The sequence below is a fragment of the Malania oleifera genome, chromosome 7 (assembly GCF_029873635.1).
Source record: "Malania oleifera isolate guangnan ecotype guangnan chromosome 7, ASM2987363v1, whole genome shotgun sequence".
Lineage (NCBI taxonomy): Eukaryota > Viridiplantae > Streptophyta > Magnoliopsida > Santalales > Ximeniaceae > Malania > Malania oleifera.
Genome location: NC_080423.1, coordinates 103,906,500 through 103,932,762, shown reverse-complemented (window position 1 = coordinate 103,932,762; position 26,263 = coordinate 103,906,500). Strand labels below are relative to the sequence as shown.

At 35.7% G+C, this 26,263-nt stretch overlaps 1 protein-coding gene across 1 annotated transcript; it reads left to right on the top strand.

The window, feature by feature from the left end:
- The first annotated feature begins 11,418 nt into the window (after positions 1 to 11,418).
- LOC131160426 (uncharacterized) lies at positions 11,419 to 25,122 on the top strand. Its single transcript, XM_058116096.1, has 6 exons — positions 11,419 to 12,144; positions 15,497 to 15,985; positions 17,189 to 17,410; positions 17,499 to 17,571; positions 23,232 to 23,342; positions 24,551 to 25,122. Exons 1-6 carry the CDS (start codon positions 12,028 to 12,030, stop codon positions 24,916 to 24,918), a joined length of 1,380 nt encoding a protein of 459 aa, XP_057972079.1. The 5' UTR covers positions 11,419 to 12,027; the 3' UTR covers positions 24,919 to 25,122.
- Positions 25,123 to 26,263: the final 1,141 nt, after the last annotated feature.

The following is a 26,263-nucleotide window of genomic DNA, read 5'->3' as shown; positions in this document are numbered from 1 at the left end:
TGTAGTGCCCTGTCGGCAAAGTGAGTATAGTGGAGGATTTTTGTATTGCCCTAGCTAGCTGAGGGTATTTTGGGAAAATAGTGATGTGTATATTTTGGGAAAATATGTAGTACTCTGGTATTGTGTGGTATTGTATATATATATGTTTAAATGATAATGTATATGTGATTTATACTTCTCGCTGCTTAGGTTTATGATTGGGTTATCCCAGTATGGTATTAGAGCATGTAGAATATTAGTGTAAAAAAAAAAAATCAGTTAATTAAGCAGGTCGTTACAAGCTCACCCAAGCCATAAGATACACCGAAATGGTCCTTTATCAATATATGGACATGGCCTTCAATGCTGTTGAGCTCGTGTAGGAGAAGAGGTTCAAAAAACAAGTGCTCCATCATTTGTTGCGAGCTTCTAGCTAACACCACTGTCACTATTGATGATATTTAGTGGCTAAGGAGGTACTTCCGCACCATTGGTGTCCTATGCCAAGTTCTCTTTGGGATTCCATACTTGTTGCCAAGTTATATAAGTGCAAGAGATAGGAAAGCTAGTGAAGAAGGGGAGGACGAGAGAAGGAAAGTTATTGTAAGGACATTTTTGTCTTTAAGAAAAAAAAAAGTTAAGGAAGTGAATGTTAAATCTAATGGATAGTTAGTGGAATGCCTATCCCTTTCATTGAAGGAATGCTAATTCCAACGGACTCCCTATTTCAATGTCAAGTTATATAACCAAATAAAGGAATTCTATCATGATTGGAATTATGATTCCATTTTTGCAATTTTCAAATGAAATAAACACATAATAAAATAGCCTGCTTACTTAAGTTGTTTTATTTATCCGTTTTGGATTGTTTGGAACCACTAATAGAAAAGTACTTTAATGAAAAAAAAAACTTATTTGAAAAATTACTTATCTAAAAGTAGACTAAGATTACTTATAATAATTTTTTTTTCAAATAAGTACTTATAAAAAAAATTACATTTTTTTCAAAAAATATTTATTTTCTTTAAAAAAAGCATTTTGAAATTTTTTTTAAAAAAATACTTATTTAAATGTACACCAAATACTATTTATTGATATAACCACTTATAAAAGTTATTTTTTTTTTCTAAAAATGTACTTATTTTTTAAGATGTTCCAAATGGGAGCTAAGTATTTTTTTTTTTCCATCTAATGGAGAAATAATAAAAAAACCAAAACGACTAAGGTTTGATGGAAATAATCTAGACACTATTTTATAATGTACAAAAAGGATTTTATTATTTTGACTGAATTCCTCTGATGACTTGTTTGGTATTATAGATGGAATGAGTTGGAAGTAAAATGAAATGAATATTTATAGGACAAACATGTGAAATTCTCTCTCTAACACACATGCACAATGGATTTAAATATATTTTTGTCTATTTCTAAAAGTTAAATCTACATGCGGTACATTGTTGCTTGATACATTTATGTGCTTAGGTTAGTCAAAAATATTTACAAAACTTTGGGGTAAGGATGGATAGTTTCAAAACCTCTGTAGGCAGCTAGGTATGCCTCTTATATTGTACAATAATAATATGTTTGGTTCACGAAATGGAATGAAAAAAGGAATGGAATTAAGTTGGGCATGGAATGATTATAGGAGGTTAATGGATAAATATTTCCATTTGTGTGTTTGGCTAAAACATAGCTTGAGATGGGAATGGAATGCCCAATTTTGAACTATATTTCTACAATTTGGGATTTGATAAGCTTTCTAATTAGATGATGTATAGTTGAAATGGTGAAGCCCTTGAATCATGTTGTCTATGGTGATTCTTGTTGCTGACTATCACTAGGGGTTTTGCTAATCAACATTGCACTTGGTGCTCAAGCCCCATTTCATCTGTGTCATCACCATGTTGACCCAAGCCATAAGATACACCAACATGGTCCCTTGGCCTTCAATGCTATTGAGCTCGTGCTGGAGAAGAAGTCGTAGGAGCAAAAAAAAGTGCTCCATTATGCGCGACGAGCTTCTAGCTAACACCACTACCACTATGGATGATATCTAGTGGCTAAGGAGGTACTTCCGCACCATTGACATCCTATGCCAAGTTTTTTTGGGATTCCTTACTTGTTGCCAAGGTATATAAGTGCAAGAGATAGGAAAGTTAGAGAAGAGGGAGAGGAAGAGAGAAGGTACGTTAATGCAAGGTCATTTTTAGTTTTCAGAAAAAAAAAGAAAAGAAAAAAGAAAGAAGTAAGGGAATGTTAATTCCAATAGGGGAGTTAGTGGAATGCCTATTCCTTTCATAAAAGGAATGCTCATTCCTAAGGAATCCCTATTTCAATGTTGTTATATAACGAAACAAAGGAATTTTATAGGATAGGAATTATGATTCCATTTTTGTAGTTTTCAAATGAAAGAAACACAAAATAAAAGAGTCTTGCTTGCATAAGTTGTTTTATTTTTCGGTTATGGATTGTTTGGAACCACTAAGAAAAGTACTTTAATGAAAAAAAAACTTATTTGAAAAATTACTTATCTAAAAGTAGACTATGATTATTTATAATAAAAACTTTTTTTCAAATAAGTACTTATAAAAAAATTACTTTTTCAAAAAATATTTATTTTCTTTAAAAAAAGTAGTTTGGAATTTTTTTTTAAATAATGTAGACCAAACACTATTTATTGATACGAGCACTTATAAAAGTTATTTTTTCTAAAAATGTACTTATTTTTTAAGATGTTCAAAATGGGAGCTAAGTATTTTTTTTTTCCATCTAATAGAAAAAAAAAAAAAAAAAAAAAACTAAAACAACTAAGGTTTGATGGATATAATCTAGACACTATTTTATAATGTACAAAAAGGATTTTATATTTTGACTAAATTCGTTTGATGACTTGCTTGGTATGATAGATGGAATGATTTGGAAGTAAAATGAAACGAATATTTATATGACAAACATGTGAAATTCTCTCTCACACACACATGCACAATGGATTTAAATATATTTTTGTCTATTTTGAAAAGTTAAATCTACATGCGATACATTGTTGCTTGATAGTTTTATGTGCTTAGGTCTGTCAAAAGTATTTACAAAACTTTGGGGTAAGGATTGAGTGATTCAAAACCTCTGTAGGCGGCTATGTATGCCTCTTAACAACTTATATTGTACAATAACAGTATGATTGGTTCGCGGAATGGAATGGAAAAAGGAATGGAATTAAGTTGGGCATGGAATGGTTATAGGAAGATAATGGAATAAATATTTCCATTTTTGTGTTTGGCTAAAGCATGGAATTGAGATGGGAATGGAATGCCCAATTTTGAACTCTATTTCTACAATTTGGGGTTAGATAAGCTTTCTAATTAGATGATGCATAATTGCAATGGTGAAGCCCCTTAAATCATGTTGTTTATGGTGATTCTTGTTGTTGACTATCACTTGGGGTTTTGCTAACCACCATTGCGCTTGGTGCTCAAGCTCCACTTCATCTGTGTCATCACCATGCTCACCCAAGTCATAAGATACACCGACATGGTCCCTTATCAATATCTGGACATGGCCTTCAATGTTGTCCAACTCGTGTAGGAGAAGAAGTTCTATGAGAAAAAACAAGTGCTCCATTATGTGCAATGAACTTCTAGCTAACACCATTTGTAACGACATGCTCTTTAAATGAGTTTTTTTTTTACACAATGCCATTTAAAATGCTCTGATACCACACTAGATTAAACTCAATCATCAACCTAAGCAGCAAGAAGCATAAATCAAATAAACATAACCATACGTAATTATATACAATACCAGAGTGCTAAAGTGTTTCTCAAAATATACATATATGATTGTTCCCCAATATCGTCAACTAGTGAGGGCTATACAAAAATACTCCCAAAAAATATACTCACTCTCAATTGACAGGGCAGAACGGTGGCCCCTCTATTTGCGAGCCTGGTCTGCTCGCCTACCTGGATCACCTGAAAAATGTTAAATTAATTGGGATGAGTCAACGCTCAGTAAAACGAAATATGCTATTGCTAGTGTGTGGCGAATGAGTTCCAATACTATGAAAATCTATCACTATATAGTCATGTATCACTAAATCTGTAAAGTACAATACCAGTAATATAAATCTTCATCCTTTACCTGTTGCTTAACATTTTTGTACTTTAGGTTTCTACTCAAAATATTGCTAATATACATATATATATTTTCTGTTTCTGTAAAATTGTATAAACATAGTAATAAATGTAAACTTCCCTGTGGATAATTGTGTGTCATGATTTAACCCCTCATGACAGGGTTGTGCGGCTCGTAGGGCGGATTTACCCTGGCTGGCCAACCAGGAATAAATCACTATACTCCAAGTCTGATTAGCCCTTCTCAACCCATATCTAATGGGGAGTCTGTCCACTCGTGGGCTCTATGTGATCGACCTTTATACCATGTATTATCTAAATAGGTGGTTGCACTCTATAAACTGTATGTAGTTACGGTACCGTGCTCTGTAAACTGTATAGTCCAACAGGGTCTGATACTATATAATACATCTCTATATATACAACTATATGTTTTACTATGATTTTGTGATAACTGTATAAACCATGACGCTGTAGAAAACTGTGTCTATATCACTGTGTTTTTGTAATGAACTGTAAAACTATATGTCATGGCACTGTAAAACTGTATAATCATGGTATTTCTATAATTGCTGTAAAATACATTCACTGTCTGTATATTCTATAAAACACATCTCTGAAAAATACTGTAAAGCATGTTTCTATACTATATCTATATTCTCAAGCCACACAGTAATTTTAAAACATATTAATCATACATGATAAACTGTATAAGTCTCTGTTGTGAATAATATTCTGGTAGAACATTTATAATTTTATACTGAAATCATACTCAAATAACCTAGCATAGCATATTTCCCTTACCTGCTTCCTGCTAAATTTCTTCTACTATTACGGGTCCAACACCCGCAGGGTTCTCCACTCAACACCCTAAAAATCACATTTGTCAGAACAGAATATCAGTATTTCTTTGTCTACATCATTTCCTATAACTACCAGAAAGCCAAAAACTGAAGAAAAGACCTTACCCTGGATTTGGGATGAATTCCAACTTCGTTTCACCAACGATCCGCTCCAGCAGACTCGAAGAGAACTCCGCCAGAAGCGTTGTGGTGGCCTCAGATTGTCGATCCGACGACTGACGGGGCAGAAATAGAAGAAAGAAGGAGGAGGAGCCGTAGAGGAGAGAGAGAGAGAGAGAGAGAGGGTTTCAGCTGAAATTCTGCGATTAAAAATCAGTTTAGGACTATTTATACTGCGGAATTCGTCGACGAGCCACGTCATCTCGTCAACGAGTCCTTAAGTAATTTCGTCGATGAACCTTACCCTTCGTTGAAGAAATTCAGGGTAGCTCAAATTCTACTCTCGGTATTTTCTCGTCGACGAAGCTCGCCCTCGTCGACGAGGTTCTGTTGTACCCTCGTCGATGAATCCCCTGTATTCGTCGATGAGGCCCTGATAAATTTATTGGGGTCTTTTCCGAAAGTGCGATGTCGTCGGTGAAGTCTACTGCCTCTTTCTGTTTCTGTTTCCATTTTCTTCCCTCTTTATTATTAAAATACTATTATTTTTCTTGTCATTACACCATTACCACTATTGATGATATCTAGTGGCTAAGGAGGTACTTCCGCACTATATATTGGCGTCCTATGCCAAGTTCTCTTTAGGATTCCATACTTGTTGCCAAACTATATAAGTGCAAAAGATAAGAAAGCTAGAGAAGAGGGAGAGGAAGAGAGAAGGTAAGTTAATGCAAGGACATTTTTGGTTTTAAGAAAATAAAAAGTAAGGAAGGGATTGTTAATTTCAATTGGGAGTTAGTGGAATGCCTATTCCTTTCATAAAAGGAATGCTCATTCCTAAGGAATCCCTATTTCAATGTTGTTATATAACGAAACAAAGGAATTTTATGAGGATAGGAATTATGATTCCATTTTTGCAGTTTTCAAATAAAAGAAACACAAAATAAAAGAGCCCTACTTGCTTAAGTTGTTTTATTTATTTGTTATGGATTGTTTAGAACCACTAATAGAAAAGTACTTTTATGAAAAAAAAAACTTATTTGAAAAATTACTTATCTAAAAGTAGACTATGATTACTTATAATAAATACTTTTTTCGAATAAGTACTTATAAAAAAACTTACTTTTTTCAAAAATTATTTATTTTATTTAAAAAAAGTAGTTTGGAAAATATTTTTTAAAATAAATACTTATTTAAGTGTAGACCAAACACTATTTATTGATACAAGCACTTATAAAAATTATTTTTTTCTATAAACATACTTATTTTTGAAGATGTTCCAAATGGGAACAAAGTATTTTTTCCATCTAATAGAAAAAAACCTAAAACAACTAAGGTTTGATAGATATAATCTAGACACTATTTTATAATGTACAAAAAGGATTTTATATTTTGACCGAATTCGTTTGATGACTTGTTTGGTATGATTCGGACATCCTACTATGGCTCCCGGAAAAGAATGGTTGCTTTAATACAAAGTCGGCATGGGATACTATTAGAGTTAGAGCTCCAAAGTTTGATTGGGCAAAGTGGGTTTGGAATAAATGGTTACCGAAAAAAATTTCTATCTGTATGTGGAAGACTGCTTTTGAGTGCTTAAGCGTTGATGAAAATGTGAGAATGGTGGGGGTATCACTTGCTTCGTTATGTGATTGTTGTGAGATGAGGCAATCAGAAGATGTGGAGCATGTTTTGAATAGGAGATCTTACTGTTGATGTATGGAGAAAGGTTTCGGTGGAGGTAGGTATACCTTTCCTTAGGCACCGAAGTTAGAAAGAAAGAGTCCAAATGTGGTTTAATAGGGCTTCCCGATACTCTTCATTGGAAATATTGATGAGTTTGATTATTTGTTTAGTAGTTTGGAGGTTGTGGAGAAGGAGATGCGTGGCTAGAATGGAGGGGAAATTGGAGAGTGGTACAGATGTGTGACCGTCCAATCGGGTGGGAGTTTTGAGTAAGAACATGATAGTTATGACTCATTTAAAGGATGCTGATGTTCGGACATTGTAGAATTTGGAAGTGCAAATTGTGAATAAAAGGAATAAAGTTATGCAAGGTGTGAGATGACTAAAATCGAGGCAAGGGAGGTTGTTGACCTAGTCAGTCATATCTCGTTTTGATAATGACAAATACACTTAGTACTAATATTTGTATTGAGGCTTGTATGTACGTTCACCCTACACATGTATTCGAATAGAAAGACATATCATGATGGCGTACAGTGATCAAGCAGAAGAATGAAGAAAATTGTGTTGTAATTGTAGTTATTTTCATTTTCTTCATTCTATGATGTAATTTAATTATGAACTATACCCCAATGTGGCTTGTAATAATATGCATCATGCATGATAGGTAGATATGCTCAAAACGATCTTAGTTGGATTTTAGGTTCCTACACATAGTGCACTAAGTCCCCAATATCATATAATATATCAGGGGAATTAATTCAAGAAAAATTAGACTAAAAGACCAAATTTTGTGAGTGGTTGGGCGATCGAACCCTTGATGTTCAAAACACCTCGGGCAATCGAACCGTGGACGGGTCAACATGTTGACCTGTGCTCGGCAAATTGAACCAAAATGTACACATCTTCCACGGTCGACCGAACCTGTGTCAGGTCACTTTTCAACAACCTAGGCGCCCGAATCTTACGGTTCAAAATAGCTTCGGGCGATTGAACTTGTGAGTTCGGTTAACCGAACTTCAAACCAAGCACCCTAACTGCGGCCTATATGAGGTCTCAGTTCAGCAAATCGAACTATTATTCAGGCACCTGAACCATAAAAATACCTTTTAGCAGTGTGTTTGTTAAGGCACCCGAACCATGAACCGGGCACCCGAAACTCTGGGGTTGGATTTATTTTTACCGAGATTAAAGAGGAGTAAACAGGGTTAATTTTCTTAATTCGTTTTCAAACAAAATTAATAATACCCTATATGTCCCCAATGGTCATAATTTGGCCATTGCCTATATATATTAGTTCATTTGCAAAAATTAGTAAGGATTAGCAAAATCATTAAGGCCAAAATTCTCTCAAATTTCCAAAATTCTATTTTTACTTATACTACTCACATACACTCAAAAACTTCATTTTTTTTTTTTGATCATCCAAGAGCTGTGAGTGTGCTTCGAGTATTGGGGCTTCATTCTCATTAGCTTAATACTCTCATTTGTTGTGCTCATTGATTGATTTTTTTATTGAGAGTAAAACTTAAAGTTTTCCCACTGATTTTATTTAATAGATCTTGTGTGGGAATACTTAGAGACTTGTGGTTTTTGCATTGTCATTGCAAGTTACCTTAGCCTGCATTTTTGTGTACAAAAACTGTTTTCAAGTTTGCATTCAAACATCTATTGTGCTTAGATTATTGAGAACATATTGTTGAGGTTGTTTGAATCATCTTGCTAGCATCTTTTGAAACCCTAAATTGATATTGTGATATTTAATACCGTGTTTCAAAGTTTGCTTAGATATACACTCTAGATCCTGATTGCTTATCTATACTTGATTGAGTGTTTAACACGCATCATTAAGCACTGGACATATTTACATATCATTCGTGCTTGCGTTATTATTTGAGCTATATTGTGGTACATATCAGCTTGTGAAGAAGCATATTTTTGTGTACGCAAAATTTTATATACATTTGTCGTATTCCAAGCGTGGGCCTGAAGAGGGAGACTAGCCCTATGAAATAGTTTTGGATTGGCTTAGACCCGGTTAGGAAAGTTAGGTGCACCATCTTGGTAAAGTGTAGGTTGAGGCGAACCCCACTAATTGACCTGATTGTAAACGGTGCCGCTCCACCCGTTAAGTGAGTCATAGTAGAATCCTTGTGCAAGTGTGCTAAGGTAGGGATATAAGCAGTATTGGCCGAACCTTGATAACATATCGCGTGTGCTATTTATCTTTTCCACACTTTATATTATTGCACGTGTATGTTTTATTTATGATTGCTTAGACTGCCTCTAGGTTGCGTAATACTGATTGGTTGAATTAGATAAACCTAGACATGATTTTTTAAATCTCCAATTCACCCCATTTTTAGAATTGCACCAAAACTAACAAATGGTATAAATTAGATAAGATGAGTGCGACTTAGATAAGGTATGTTTAATTGGTTTTCTTTTGGTATTGATATATCTTTTTTTTTTTTTTTTGGTTTGATGCTAGGGGTGTTTTATTAGTTATTATGTAAGTCCCAAGTGTCCTTTTATTTTCATGGTATTCCTCCGTTGTAAGTGATGGTTATTAATAGAGTTGGGATGGGACCGCTATGTGGGTGGCTTCTGACTCTTTAAAAAAAAAAGAAAAAAGAGACTTGTTTAGTATGATAGATTGAATGAGTTAGAAGTAAAATGACACGAATATTTATATAATAAACATGTGAAAATACAGGGACTAAATATATTTTATTTCATTCAATTATTACGTACTAGATATTAATTATTCTATACTTTTAAACACGTGTTAAAAGACATTTTTATTCTTCATTAATTGCACTTGCATAAAATTATGATTTTATTTTCTTTTTAATAAGGAAAGTCTTGTTGAATACATGCTCTTTTGTCCATAGTTAATACCTACGCATATAGGGAAAAAGAAGGCCCGGGGTAGGGGGGGGGTGAGGTGAATGAAGGGGTGGAATTCCCATATTATAAGGGTGAGTTTGGACCCTCTTTTGAGCTCAACTAAAAGATAGGTGGGATGACCTCCAGGGTGTGGTTCAGGTGGTAGTGCGGGTTACGGGAGTGCCTTTCACGAGGTCAGGTGTTCCTCCCAGGCTCGTTTCCGCCCCTAGACTCCTGAATTTACCCTCCCTTTGGAGTTGTGGGGTCAACTTCAAGGGGCGCAGAATTAATCATGTGAACTGTAAAACGGACGCGTGGATACCCAGTGTGTATTCCAAAAAAAGATAGGTGGGAAGCATTTGATAAAGAACTTTTTCAGCTTTTAAAAGTTAATTTTTTGTTTTTTTGATGAGCTAAGTTTTTTTATTTAAAAAATTATTCAATTCTATTGTTCTCCTTACTTTTTTTTTTCAAATATTACAAAACTACTCGTGCATTAATTTCATTCCAAATACTAAAAAACCATTTTTTTTCTTTCTAACAACTCCAGAAGAATAAATATTTTAAAAATAATATCAAAAAGTTTATTTTCATGAGCCCTCTTTTAAAAGTTACTTTTTAAAAGCTATAGGGGACTAAATAAAGTCTAAGACAATTGCAACTCCTAGAGGTTTGCATTTGTATTTGATTTGTCCAAATTCTATCAAAGATGTTGTCTAAAGTAAACATGTCCCATGCTTGTTTTTATGTGTTGGCCTTTTGCTTTTATGAAAATTCATGTTCGATTTTTTTTTTTAATTTTTTTTCGGTTGACAATTATAATGATGTTTGACCAAAAAATTTAAACACTCATGCTTGTAAAACTTCTTGTCGACAATTGCAATTAAATAGTTACCATATGAAATGCGCATGCTCAATTGTTTTTGGATAATTGTTATTTATAAGGATGTTTGTTTAAGAAATATATTGACAACCACGTGCAGTTAAATGTAATTAGTGAAAAAAATCATAGTATTAATATTAGTCTTATAATTGTTGGTGCACTTTTATTTCATTCTTGTACATATGTGTATTCTATAATATGCGTGGAATTATTTTTATTATAATTATTTTTTTGTTCTAAAAAATAAAAATTCCGTAACTTTTTTGTTAATAAATTTTATATCTTCAACACCATTCACAATAGACATTATTTTTTGTATTACAAAATAATTATTTCTCTACGTTTTCTAGTTTTGTATAAAAAAATCTACCAATAATTTTTTTTATCAATTATGTTATTGTTATTACACCACAATATCTTTATTTAGTTATCATGCAACCATAAAAAACACATTTCTTAAAAAAACGCGCATATATAATTGAATTATTAAGTCAAATGTTTTATGAAAAATACTCATCTATTTGCAATATGCAAACTACGTGCATATAATAAATTAAATATACAAAAAAAAAAAGTAACATGTGATTTTATGAAATATATTAAAAAAAAAAATAAAGAAAAGAAAAGTTTCGGTGAGACAACTTTTATTTTGGCAAATATAATTAAATAAAATTTAATTATATGAACTCAAGAAAACAAATTTTTTTTTAAATAATTTTAAAATTTTGGATATTAATACAAGTACAACCGCATTAAATTTTTTTAGATTTTGAAATTCGTAATTTGAATTAATATTTTAAACTAAAATGGAATATAAACTTGCATTAATTTTCAAACCGATTTGTGGGCCCGGTTCGCAAAACACGAGTCACCCTGAGCCATCTGCGCTCTCTTGCTTGCTTCAATCACCGGTCGCTTCCAACTTACTCTTCCCACGCCCTCTGTTTCAAATCTCAGCACTCAGAGAAGAGTCCCTTTTTTTGGACCTTCTCTCCAGCACAGGCGAATAGAGTCTTCTTCTCCACAATCTCCACTCTTCTCAGGCATCCATTCGCCTGAAAATCTCCGGATCACGGGCTCCTTACTTGCTCTGACCTCGCAGGTCTAAGACCCAGCTTGATGAACCTGTAATGGGGCCTGGTCTTTGAGTGTTCGAAATTTGTAGTCTGTACTAGTCCGGTTCTCGGAAGTTCTTTCGTTTCCGGGTTGTTTCTCGAGAAAAAAATTGTCATTCCAAGGACCTCTGAGCGCGTTACGCATCTTTGGTCTCTTAGTGGTCTTACTGGGGTGTGTTCTTTTTGGGTTTTTGAACATGTACAAGGCTGGCTTTCTCAAATTGAACTGTTGCTGACATGCTGTTTGCTTTCCGCGGATGGGTCTCAGACTGCTGTTTAGTTCTGGACCTGCATTGTAAATCTGTAATGTGGTGCCTGCAATTAGGGTTTTCAGAGGCCTGATCCAGTGATTTGTTTCATTCCCATGAAAGTTTTGCGGTGAGATGGAGTTCACTGAATCTTTTAAGCAGACAGGGCCGTGTTGTTTCTCACCGAATGCTAGATTTATAGCTGTTGCTGTCGATTACCGCCTTGTAATTCGTGATGTTCTGTCGTTGAAGGTAATTAATTGTCTCTACGCGTTTTAGTTTTGTTTGGTTGCTGAGAAAACTAAGAAATGAAAGCTTCGAGCCTACATTTGTTTTGTCTTTTGATTTGTTGCTTATTTAGATCCAAGCATAAAAAAATTATAGAAACCTTGAGTTAAAAAGCAAACTGAGGGACAACAGAGGACATGTTACTTAGCATTCATTGAAGACACAGCCAAACTTGGAATGATATGAATTTCTCCTTTAATAGAAAGTGGATACAGAGGAAAGGAAATATTGGGTCCGCTGGTTTTAGCTTTCAGAATTCACAGACTCCATGTTTGTGAGAGGCCTAGATTTAGATTTGTGCAGATTTGGAGAAACAAAAAAGAAAAAATGTAACACAAAATTGTACTGCATTTTGTCCATCTCTACCCAAATCCAAATCCAAATCCAAAGCCTGAAATCCATGCTCCGAATGCAGACAGATGCTTTTTCAACTTCCAAGAATAAATTTTATTTTGTTTTTCTGAAATTGAAAATAATGAATGAATAGAGTTCTTTTAGTGTTTTTTTAGGGTTGTTCTGCTCTTTGAAGCCTTAAAGGATTTGCAGGTAAATTGCACCACTAGTCCTCAAACTTCAGTTTGAGCTTTATTTTCATCCCAGAACTGCAATTTGTAACGTGGACTGTTTCTAAACTCTGAAACGTCATCCCCACAGCGTGTTAATGGTTTTTTTTTTTTCAAAAAGCATGTTAATGGGTTTGAGTCAGTAGACTCAGTACCACCCATGCCATCATCAGTCGCTCCTCACTCAGAACAACGATATTTTATGTGAACTAATTGTAATTTGTCATCTTCTAACAGAACCAACATAGTCTCTCTGTGAAATTATCTAATAAGCTAGCAACTGACTTCTCTTGGTTGCAAGCCCTAGTGCACCCTGACTTTGTACTCCCAACTAGTCCAAGGGCGTTGGGTGGTTTTATCACTTTTTTTGACCTGTTCATTTGGCCATGGTTACCTACTCATCCACTGCTGATGCATCCCTTGCCTTTCACATCCCATTGGAGCCAACTGCTTCACAACTTGCAAGTCATTTATCACCTTTTTACACAGTGCAAACAGATTAAACTGAAGGGATCTGGAAAAGGATTTAAGATAATTGATGATTGTTCCGACAAAACCCTCAGGTCCTGCATACTGGCAAGATCTGACCATCATCATTGTCATGTTCACGTCATCAACTTGCATGAATTATCCGATTTTCTCATCCATTGGTTTCATGTAGGATTTAGTTTTGACTTTTCTAGTGGGTTCGTCGCATGGGAATTTCTAGAGTTCCTAATCATATTGCTGAGGGATCCAGTCAGGAAACCCAATGGTGGATTGAGAAGAAGGCAGGATCATAAGAATTGGAGAACTAAGAGGTGATGAAGAGAGGAGGGCACCGCCAAACTTGGGTGAGTGCAGCGCACTTATCCATGTGAATTATAGCTATCTTGAGGGTGGTTGTGACAAATGCATTAGAAGAGGGGAAGCTGTAGGAAATAAGATGGAGCTGGAAAGCAGCAGCAAGACAACGATGGCAAAGAAGAAGCTAAGAGAGAGAGATGCAATCATTTGTGGGAGGGTTAGTTTTTTCACATTGCCATTTGTAGAGTTGGAATTGTAACAGTGGATGTGCACAAAGTGAAAGTGAAGCTGTGGTTAGTACTTTGTTTTGAGAGTAACAGCAGGGCTAAATTGTGGGAAAGGAGGTTGAAATTCTGGGGAAACTCCTACTTTGGGGTTCATGGCTGGCTGGGATGGCAGCTCAGCATATCCCCATTTGATGCAAAGGTGTTGTGGCATGGAGAAATGTTTTATAATTTGAGACAGTTCATGAAATAAACAAAATTTCTGGGGAAAACGTGAAACTTGGACCAAAGTTTGAGGAGCACAGGTTGGTTTACCCTAAGTTTTGCTTTTTTGGATACATGACAAGACACTTTCTGTTGTGTTGTTAAACATCTCGCTTGCAGGAAATTTTCTAGAAAATGGTTCAAATGAAATGTGTTGTCAGATCTTACGTATTTTCATATTTTCTACTTTCAAAATGAAAAAAAAGTTTCCTAAGATAATACCAAATGTGCCCTTTGATACACGATCTTGTTGATTTCATGACAAACGAAATAAGAAGAAAATAAGAGTGATATGCCAGTGAAATGTGATCTCAAGCTCCTCTGTTGGTCATCCATGATGTTAAATTGTGGATGCTAAAGAGGTCAATATCATTTGCCTGGAAAAGGCAGATCAACCTCCTGATAAGGATGTGCGAAATACATGCTGCATGTCCCACAGCTGCATTACTGTATGTTGCATAAGCAGTCCTCAATTATTAAAACTTTCTATGAATGATCAGAAAGGGAAAACCTTTTGTATCATGAACAATCTAAATTTCTGGTCTCTTCAATGTGATGTGGAGCAACTCTCTTGAGGCTTATTATCAACGTGCATCCCCAAGAAAGAAGATTCATTTACTAGTTTATTTCAGTTGGAAACTAGGAATAAGAGACAATTGATGCACAAAAAAGTTGGCAAACTATGTTTTAGCCTGAAGTACTTAAGAGACTTAGCAATATGAACACTTGCATATCCTGCTTTGACATAGCCTATTAAGAAGACATCCATCAAAGAGATTTTGACCCAAGCCAGTGAAATCTAGATCAACACATCTATTTGAGTTATTCAAAAAATAACTTCGCAATGACAAATGACAACTAAGCTAACTAAGCTTTGTGCATTGCACAACATCTCAGGAAGGTCTAGCGATTCCTTGAATACCAAAAAGTTGTCAAAAGAGTCATGATGATGTTGAAACAAGTCTACATGTACTGCCATTTAAACAGCATTATCATGTTCTAGTGATCAATCAAGCATTATGAAATCCTCACAGTTGGGAGCTTAGAAGTCACCATATTCTTTGGAGGATCAAATTAAACTCTTATATTCATCCATCACTATGACACTAGCCTTTTTGGCAACTGACATTAGGAATGCAGATGCTACTATCAGCAAAGGGTGTCTTTTGTTCCATCTGTGGTTTTTAATGCCTAACATAAGTAGGTTTCTGTTCATTTGAGGTTTCGTTTGTAGGTTCCGTAGGATGATAAGGGGGAAGAATTTTTGCATGAAGTTGAATGGTGAAGAATGAAGATAATAAATCATAAGGAAAGGATCTTCTTTCTTGTCTTAGTTTCTGATTACTAGATTGCCATATCCTTTATCTTATTTGATATTGTCTAGCCACTTTGGTTTCATTATTCTCTCATGATCTCTAAAACACAATTCAATTCTTTTGTTTATGGATTTTTAGTTCTTAAATTTATTTTCTAATGCAGGTTGTGCAGTTGTTTTCATGCTTGGATAAGATAAGCTATATTGAATGGGCTGTTGATTCTGAATACATACTTTGTGGTCTCTATAAGAGACCAATGATACAAGCATGGTCATTGACCCAGCCTGAATGGACATGCAAAATAGATGAAGGCCCAGCTGGTATTGCATATGCAAGGTGGAGCCCTGACAGTCGCCATATACTTACGACATCAGATTTTCAGTTGCGATTAACAGTTTGGTCACTAGTCAACACAGCATGTATACATGTGCAATGGCCAAAGCATGCATCCAAGGGGGTTTCCTTTACTCGAGATGGAAAATATGCTGCAATTTGCACAAGACGAGATTGCAAAGATTATGTCAATCTGCTTTCTTGTCATACATGGGAGATTATGGGTGTTTATGCCGTCGATACGCTGGATTTGGCTGATATTGAATGGTCACCAGATGATAGTGCTGTAGTAATATGGGATTCACCTCTTGAGTACAAGGTATTAAGTTCACACTGTTTATGACTATTTTACTCCAGCTTCTATTTCCTTTTTGAAAGTAAAGTCTAAGCATATGGAAATTGAGGCTGCTTGGTCTAATTACCTACAGTATTTTTTGATAGCAAAACAAAATTTATTAGAAAGAAGATAAAAGTGTATTAATAGAAAAGAATGAAGCATCCTCCATAATCTAAGAAAAGAAAAAGAAAAGAGCAAAGAGAAAAGAAAAGAACTTATCCACCAGATGCCTATTAGGAAAGCCCTTTCTAACAGCCCCTCCATCTCTTTAAATTCTTAAACTCCCCCTGTGAATTCCTCTTCTTTGCATAACTCATATTGTTATTGAATTTAGGTTTATGACCACTGGGATAAACCAACTGTAAAATGACATTTATTGAACTATCCGTTCCCCTCCTTATTCCAATTTTGAACGGATGACACATCTTTCTATGGCAATTACCCACAAATTTCAAACTATTCTTCTGGGTCTTGTGCTTTATTCGAACTTCCCTTTGCCCGTCACAATTGCTTAGCTAGTGAAATGTGTAGTTCTGATGTATTTAAGGAATTCTGCAGGCATATATATATATATAGACACGCACACCCACACATAAAGTGCAGTGAAATTATTGTTATTTTCTCTGGAGCTCTATCAATACATCCTATCTTAGATTGAATTTCACTTTGTTAATGATGGTTAAAACATCTAATAATTGAATCATTTTGGTAGTTAGACAAAATTTCTGTCTTCAAACATGGTTTAATTGCTACACAGATTTTGGAAGGTCATTGTGATAATGCAATAGATATACAACACAAAACGGCAAAAAAAAAAAAAAAAAGAAAAGAAACTGCTAGGGAGTGCTCAATTTTTTGATATCTCTTTCTCTCTCTCTCTCTCTCTCTCACACATGTATTCTTTTTCATTTGATGTTTTTTATTTGTATTTATTTTTTTTAAAAAAAATTTGAGAGGGGTGGGCGTGATGCACTTTTATACGCTTTAGATTTGTCAATGCAATTCCTGTGTTTTGTTGTTTCGCTTAATTTTGGGTATAATGTTCTGTCCAACAACACATTTTTATAATTTTTATCGTCTGTTTATGCTATCAGGATATGTGTATATTTTGCGTGCAGCATGGTTTTTTCACTTGCAGTTTCTTCACTGAAATATCAAATGCTTAGGGTTGGTATGGTTGTACAGGTTCTGATTTACTCTCCAGATGGAAGGTGTCTATTTAAGTATCAAGCATATGAAAGTGGGCTGGGTGTGAAAAGTGTTTCATGGTCTCCTTGTGGCCAGTTTCTGGCAGTAGGTAGTTATGACCAAATGTTACGAGTGTTGAATCATTTGACTTGGAGAACTTTTGCTGAATTTATGCACTTATCTTCTGTTCGTGGTCCTTGTTGTGCAACAGTTTTTAAGGTAATTGCCTTCAATTTTTTATTTGTCACAGGTCTATGTTAAACATTTAACTGGTCTGAATTTTTTCCCTTTTGTTTCTTCATGGCAGGAGGTAGATGAGCCATTGCAACTTGACATGTCTGAGTTATATTTGACTGATGATTTTATGGAAGGGAAATCTGGTAAGTGTTATGGTTAAAAGTAGAAAAAAAAATTATGTCTTAGAAAAAAACGACACACATATATATTCATTTCCAGATGAGTCAACTTTAAGTAGGTTGAATATTAACTTCCCTTAACATCAACACTTCCTTTTTATACCCAGTTTACTAGTACGCTTGAACAACTTGTCTTTCTAGTGACATGTGTTCTTCTCTATAAGTTTGATTTATAAACATTTAAATTTTGGGTGTGGTAGGTTCATACTTGCTTGCTGTGAATTAACTTCCATTTGAAATTACAGGATTATTTTCTTAGTTCATTCTAACAAATGTTGATTTTTGCGCTCAGCCATGCCATTCTGTTGAGGCATATAAGGACATGGGTGGTGAGAAACAATTCCTTTGTGACGAAGAAACTCAAGAAATTCATGAGACATATTCTCCACCAGAATCAGATCGTAAAGTCTTAATGCTAGTGGTAAATTGATTCTCAACATGTGCTAGAAATGATTTGAAAACAGCAAAGACTTCAGACTTATAGTGTAGAAAATAAACCCAAGTTTACCGACTATAGTCATCTATGAATGTCACAAAATATTTATAATGAGCATGAGAAATGACAGGAGTAATGCCCCATACATCACTATGAACTAGGTCAAAGCAATTCTTTGTCCTACTCTCGGAAGAAGGGAAGGGATGAATCTTACTTTTTCCCATTTTACACGTAGAACAATCAAAAGACAAAGCATGAGGCAAAGAAGAATCTTTTTTCCCAACAAATCAGAATTCAGCAAATGAGATAAAACAACATTGTTTGGATGGCCTAAACGTTTGTGTCATACTTCACAAGTGTTGGAAACAGTAGTACAAGCCAAAGAAATGATACTAGCAATGGAAAAGTATAATGGAAACAGTCTCCCAACTTTAGGCCCCTTGGCTATTGTCCTCCCTGACAGCTGATCCTGTTCATGACAACCATCACGAGAAAACTGAACATTATAATTATCATCTACTAATTGTCCAACCATGATAAAACTCGTAGAAAGCCCAGGTGATACAAAAATATTAGTAAGTGATGGTGCGATATCACCAACCCCAGTAATCGGTAAAATATGGCCATTAGCAACTTGAATATTAGAGGAACTAGTGTACTTGCAAACATTGCTAAGCATATTGGGAGGACTGATCATGTGATTGGATGCAGCGGAATCAACAAGCCAAGATTGAGAAGGTATAGTACCCTTACCTTGCAGCCCTAAAGTGGAAAATGCTGATACAATTATTTGCTGCACCATTTCTGGTGAAAGGGCAGGTGTAGCAGCTGTGGAAGGTGACACTGGAGTGAGATTTTGAGTGCTGGTTACCTCATCCGAAGTGTGGCTAGTAGCAGTAGCATGATAAGCATTCACAGGTCGGTTTTGAGGACAGTTGGGCATTCCTTGATTACGTGCCCCTGCTGTTTACAATATCTACAGAACTTTTTAGCACAATGGGCAGCAATATGCCCATAATCTTTGCAACTGTAGCACTGAACTGTACGCATGTCTCGACCCCTCCCTTTGCCTTGAGCAGCATATGCGACAGCATTCTCTTGCGGAAGCGAAGATTGAGTAAGAAGACGTTGTTCCTCTCGAAGAAGTGCTCCAAAACACATGTCAAGAGATGGTGAAGGATCCATGTGCATCAGGTTGGAGCAAATAGACTCGAATTCTGGCCATAGTTTTATTGAAAACTGGTCTCTTTTGCTAGCTTCATGGACTGCTTGAACAGTAGAGAGTGACTTGGCTGACACATTGGCATACACACTGTGGGACAACTCGGCCCAAAGATTCTGAAAACCACAGAAATATTCCTGAACAGAGAGTCTTTTTTGGGAATAGGCAGCAAGATAAGTTTCCAACTGAAATCGCCGGGTGGAATGATCTTGATGATAGACTTTTTTCAAGTACCCCCACATCGATTTAGCCGTCTTGTAAGGCCTTAAATTGAGTATAAGCAGTGGATCAACAGACCCAAGAATCCAAGTCATTACGCGAGCATCTTTCACCTTCCATTGAACCAACTTCGTAGGATTGGTAGGTGCTGGATCACTGCCATCAACATGACCCCACAACTCTTTCCCATGACAAAAAGTGAAACTGAAACTCCCAGGCAGCATAATTCTTCCCTGTAAACTGAGTTTGAATGACTTCTGAGTTGGTTTTGTTAGCCATAACTAGAATCTCTTGGAATTCATCAAAAGACTGCAAACCAGAACCCGCACCCAAGAAACCAGAAAACCAGAGCCTAGAACCACGAAAATTGGACCAAAGACAAGGTTGATTCAGAGAGTGGCTTTGATACCATGTCAGATTTGCTTGATGACCCTCAATTGAGTTGTCTTTTTCTTATATAGAAGTCATTTTCTCTCATTACAATATATCCCTTAATCACAATATCTCCTAATTTCAGCAATGGAATATATCCCTTAATTACAATATCTCCTAATTACAGCATCTCCTAACATTAAGCATCCTAATTACAGCATCTGCTAACATTAAGCATTGACCCCCAATTCAGGAAAGATAATTACAGATCTGTTTCCTAAATAACTATACAACAATTTATGTTAGGTTTGACAGATTTGTTTCCTAAATAAATGTAGAACAATTTATGGTAAGTTTGTTGTCTATCCTACTAACATATGGGACTAGGTGGATCTTCCTCTTGGTAAGGACTTGGTTAGGTGCCATTGGATCTACACCATCAAATATCTTCCTGATGGCACTAATTAGTGGCTCAAGGCTTTTGGCTGCCAAGGAGTACACCCAAACATATGGTATTGATTATTTTGAGATCTTTCTTGTTGCTCGACTAAATTCTATTTGTGTATTGATCTTGTTGGTAGTTAATTTTGATTGGCTCTTATACCCTTGACGTGAATAATGCCTTTTTGTACAGCGATTTGCAAGAAGAGGTATACATGGAGCAACCTCCTGGATATGTTGCCTAGGGTAAGGATGGTAAAGCACGTAGGCTGTATAAGGCCATTTATGGCCTCAGGAGTCTCCTCAAGCCTGGTTTGACAAGTCTAGTGTGGTGGTTTCAACATTTGGCTTTATACAATGCTACTCTGATCATTCCGCTTTTGTCTGCAAAAAGGAGAGGGAGTGATACTTGCTGTTTATGGTGATGATATCATCATTACTAGCAATGATCAAAGCAGAATTGATGTTAAGTGGTAGCTTTAAATGAAATTTTCAATCAAGGCCTTGGGGTACTTTGCCTTATTTTCTTGGTATTGAGATTGCACAGAGCAAGAAAGGCTTGAATATATCCAGGAAAAATATACCTTGGACTTGCTAAGCGAGATTGGTTTGTTGGGAGCTAAACTAGTCGATACTCCTATTGATATGTTGGACCAGACTTAGAAAATAATTAAATAAACAATGATATAGCCAGTTGGCTGGCAAGTTTATCTAGTTGATTGTCACTAGACCTGACATATCTTTAGCAGTGGGGGTGCTGAGTTAGTTAAAGGAAGTCCCCAACAACTACACTGGTATGCTGTTTGTAGGATTTTGTGGAATCTTAAAAGGCTCTCACAGAAAAGGTTTGATATATAAATATAATTAAAATTGTGAGATTATGGATGTTTTGATGCAGATTGGATTGGCTCTGTTGATGATCGAAAGTCTACTACTAGATATTGTATATTTGTGGGAGATAATTTTGCTTCCCATGTAGTAAGAAACAAACTACTGTAGCTCACTCATGCTGTGGGTGAGCTTATGTGGTTGAAGTCTCTTATGTCAGAGATGGGATTCTTGGTAATGAAGCCAATATATATGTTTTGTGATAATCAAGCTGCCATTTATATCGGTAGGAATCCTATATGTCATAAAAGGACAAAGCACTTTGTGAGGGATGCTGTGTTGAAGAAGGTAGTGAGGACTCCGTTTGTGAATTATGTGGATCAGTTAAGCGATGTTTGTACAAAGCCTTTACTTTGCCCCCCTTGTCTAAAGGTTGTAACAAGATGGGGTTGGGTGATATTTATACACCTCCAACTTGACAGGGTGCGTTGGAAGAAAATGTGTTATTTTGGTATTTAGGTTGTGTAAGTGGGGAAGGATAATCTTTTTGTTCTTATTGATAGGGCTGACCTGAAGCTGTATGTAAACGCGAGGCTCCAGGAAAAATTGTTGATTGGTTGTTATTCTTCTGCTCTTCTTCTCTTCATCTCCAACTCTAGAAGTGTTGCATTTTCTTCTTCAATTCTTCAATTTCATTCAGATTTACAACAATTTTCATTTTGTTGGTGGCGCAGTGAGTCTTGGTGATGCAGCATGTGCAATGAAATTTAGCAGTAGGTAGTAAAAGTTCATGGTTTGAATTCTGGTAGATTAGGATAACCTTCGAAGAGGTTCTGGAGGATGAATGGTACTAGTGGAAAAATGGAGTCGTTTTGCCTGGGAATGAAGCAGCAGAGGCAATGGAGGATGCCTTTTAGAGAATCATCAGCCAATCTTCCAAAACTAGATAAAATTCTGAGAAAATCAAAATTGGAGGAATAAAAAAACGAAAAGAAAATCTGATCTGCCATCTTATTATTTGGACTAGAATGTGCATGTACATGACTGCCCTTTGGCATTATAATTGTATTTTTTTGGTAAAAAAGGTACACTTGTTTTATATGGTTTCCTCATCATATCGAGGATCTGGAACTCAAGATTTCGTGGTCTTACCTTTGCATTTTGGAAATGCTGTTTAAATTTTTTCAAAGTGAATTAATTTTTTTCATTTTGATGCATCATCCAAATTACAGTACAAGCCTCTAGATGACTAGTTCAACTCACCAAAACTACTCTCTAAAATTTGGAGTTAATGAGGTATAGATGCATGCATCATATCCTTAAAATTTCCAAGTTGGTGTGTGAGCTTGTGCACTGAATAATATAAACAAATTTAAAAAATTTAAAACCCTGTGCACAAGGCTCCCTCAACATTGGAGGTCTAGGGAGGGCAAGATGAAATAGGACCCAGTGAGAGAGTGATTCCATTGTTGTTAAAGCAACTAGAGGGAGTGTGGTCGACCCTGGAAAAACTTAGATTGGGTGGTAAAGAAGAATTTGAAGGCCCTCTTAACTTTCGGAGGATGTTGCCTTGCTTTCATAGCTCAATTTGAGATTTTTAGCATAACATATGACAGGTTTCATTCTTGACATAATTTCTTGATTGCTGAGGTAGAAAATAAAATTATGTAGAATTCTCCACACCACAATAGAACAGAACTCTCTTTGATTTTGTGTGCCCCAACTTGTTTAGGATGTAGAAGTAACTGCTGTTACTTGTCAGGCTGCTTGATGGAGTATCTTCTGTTGTTTAGCTAGGGGTTGATGGAAACTACAAAGCTAGTATATCTATATTGGTGAATGCATGTCTGTACTCATATTCCTTTTGAGATGTTCTTGAATTTGATTGGACTTTGTTTCTTTCTTCCAGTTCACTAATTCTGCCAAAAAAAAGTTGTCATATTACAAAATATTTCCTAATTATACTTATTAATGTAGAATCATTTGTGTGCCATTGGAGTACCATCACCTTGTACATTATTTTTTCTAATTGTCTTTGTTTTTTGAACTGATTATGCAAACTCCTGTCTTCTAATCACTTGATTGGATCCCTTTTTTGTTTGTTAGAAAATGCAGCGGAAGGGCACTTCAGAGTTAGATACGAGGTCATTGAAGTGCCCATTATCTTGCCTTTCCAGAAGCCTCCTCCAGACAAGCCAAACCCAAAACAAGGAGTTAGTAAGTTTCTGATAGAAATGCAAGTGAACATGGTTTTAGTTTGTTGAAGATCTTCTACTTTAATCTATATAAATTAATATGAAATCATGGACATAATCAAATGCTAGTGTACTGCAGATTGCTATGTGTATGGTCCTTGCATGCTGTGCAAATTCTATTCAGAAAAAAACATGTGTTGATATAATTGTTGAGAGTATTATTAGAACTGCTTATTTAGGGGAAAGAAGTACATGCTTATACTAACTTCTTTCAGTATGATTTCCATTTGATCAGAGAAATCATTTAATCACTTTGAAGTATAATAATTGCTTTTGGAGATTTTGAACTTCCTCTAATTTATAGGTGTTAATTTGTAACACTGAATAAGGTAGACTCTAAAGTGGCGTGATGACCACCCCTCTCCCCCCAAAGCTACCCTTTTCTGCAGTTTTGTCCCCATGGTGGTGTCAGGTTCAAAGCAGTTGGGGAAATTCTTGTAGAGCTTTTGAAAAGCTGACTTTTAGGCTGTTTGGGGAGATTTTAAAAATCAGGAATTTGAAACCTCTAAAAGCAAAAATATACCTTTTCCCTAAAGTAAATTTCTGTATCCTTAATATTACAATGTTAAAAAAGACGTCCTCGGGCCACAAGGCTCCCCGCTTTGTGAGGGTAGGGGGAGGTTCGTCACAGTGTACAGTCTTACCTCTACTTTTGCAGAAACGAAGCCTTAATATTACAAAGTTGCAGTCAAATATTCATGTAGCTTTACAAAATTGTCCATTTTTGTTATAACATTATTTGGAAAACTTTCGATACGACTTCTCCTTTTTTACCAGGCCAGATAATTTTTTCCACAACCTGAATCAGTGAATTGGCTCCTTTTCACGAACATGGATTTCATGAGCTACAAGGGGGCAAATAAAGTCTATACTGAAAGTTCACTATTTCAAATGTATGATAATGCTAAGTTGCATTGAAAGATCTCCATATTCAAATTTAGTTGAGTTGTACCTGGCCGCAAGTCCTCTGCCATCGATTTTAGGGTAGGGGTTTAGATTGCATTAAGATGATGTTTGTCGTTAACTACTGTAAATTTCCATATTCATTGTTTTTTTCATGTCTAAACAAACTAAAGAAGATGATGTTAGTTAGCTACTGTAAAATTCCATACTAAATGTGTTATGATTAAACCAACTAAAGCAAAATTGACCTTATGACCCTAATTTTAGGCCTTTTGTCATGGAGCTACAATAGCCAGTATATCTGCACTCGCAATGATAGCATGCCAACCACTCTCTGGGTATGGGACATACGCCATCTCGAGCTTGCGGCCATTTTGGTACATAAAGGCCCTATCCGAGCGGCAGCTTGGGACCCAGCTTGTGCACGCCTTGTTTTGTGCACTGGAAGCTCTCATTTGTACATGTGGACTCCTTCAGGTGCTTACTGTGTGAGTGTCCCTTTGCCACAGTTCTCTGTAACTGATCTGAAATGGAATGCAGATGGTAGCTGCCTTCTCCTCAAGGACAAGGAGTCATTCTGCTGCGCCACAATGCCTGTGTTACCTGAATCCAGTGAATATAGCTCTGACGATTGAGTACTTTTCTTGTTTGTCGGTAGGCTCATTGATAGATGTTGATTGATAAATAGGTGTATTTTTTTATCAATTGAGTAGAGATTTCACTGCATAGGTCGTTGTTAGTGTCTGTATGCGATGTCTTCTGTTATAAACCCGGTGTAAGCTTTAGCATGCATGCCCTAATTAAATGGGCTTCAGAAAATGCAGTTGCATTTAGCCAAATTTCCCTTGCTACCTGGACTGGTTGCATAGCAGCGCATTTCAATTTTAGGTGATGGGAAGCCAGGAGGTACCGACACTTCAAGAACCTCGGAGTTTTAGTATCCGACATGTGTCGGACACTGCCATGTTCTTCACCCGGCTAAACACGAGTTCAGAATTAAACTAATTGATATTTTATGACACGACCCTCCCACACTTCTTGACATGGCCCAAGACATCTCTAGTGCTTTTATTGTATTTTGATGCCATCACTTTGGAGTGCTTCCTTCGGAATTGCTTAATTAAGGAAAATTCTTGACCATAGTTGCTTACTCATTTTGGTAAAAAGATCGTCTCGCGATGCAGCTGCAATCCAAAACTAGAATTTAGTTAGTGCCATTTTCGTTATTGCAGCCAGCAAATGAACTTTAATCAATTGCCAATAATAATAATATTGTTCAAATAGTCTGCAATGTCTTCACAGCATTTGTAACAAAACACCTAGGTTACGTTTGGCAAAATATCTATTTCTAGCAATGAGAATGGTTGTAAATTTGTAATATAAAATTTGGGTAAGTGATATTGTAAATAAATTTATGACAACACCTCCTCTCTTGAAATTTGATAAAGAGATTGAGATATTTCGGATAATTTTAAAATGTTCCTTTTATGACTACTAATAATTAATCTTTAGAAGGGAAAACGTGGCAGGGTTGAATATCTGCAAATGGATAATTGTAGTGGTTGATGTTTTAGCTGTCATCTCATCTTGTTCTATGTGGCTGTCAGGAATTATATATTGATGGATGTATGGATGTTCACTGCCCCGCCCCACCTAACCTTCTTTTTGTCAGAGCTGATCTGCTTTCCTTTTTAGTGTTTGATGCCTTCCTTTTGGGGGTATGTCCTTGTATCATTACGACTCTCTATATAATCTCTTATCTTTAAATCCTTTTTGGTCGGATAATAATTTTATTGTGGTCACTATAAGGAGCTTATTTTTGTGGTGATAATGATACTACATGTTCAAAAATTTAATATCATTTGTGAGGATAAAAGTTTCTTTTGTCTCCTTAAGTTTCATGGAATTATTGCTAACTTTTATTTAAATTGTAAATAATTAGGTAGGTGATTAACTACTAATTTGTGTGAGATCTCAAGT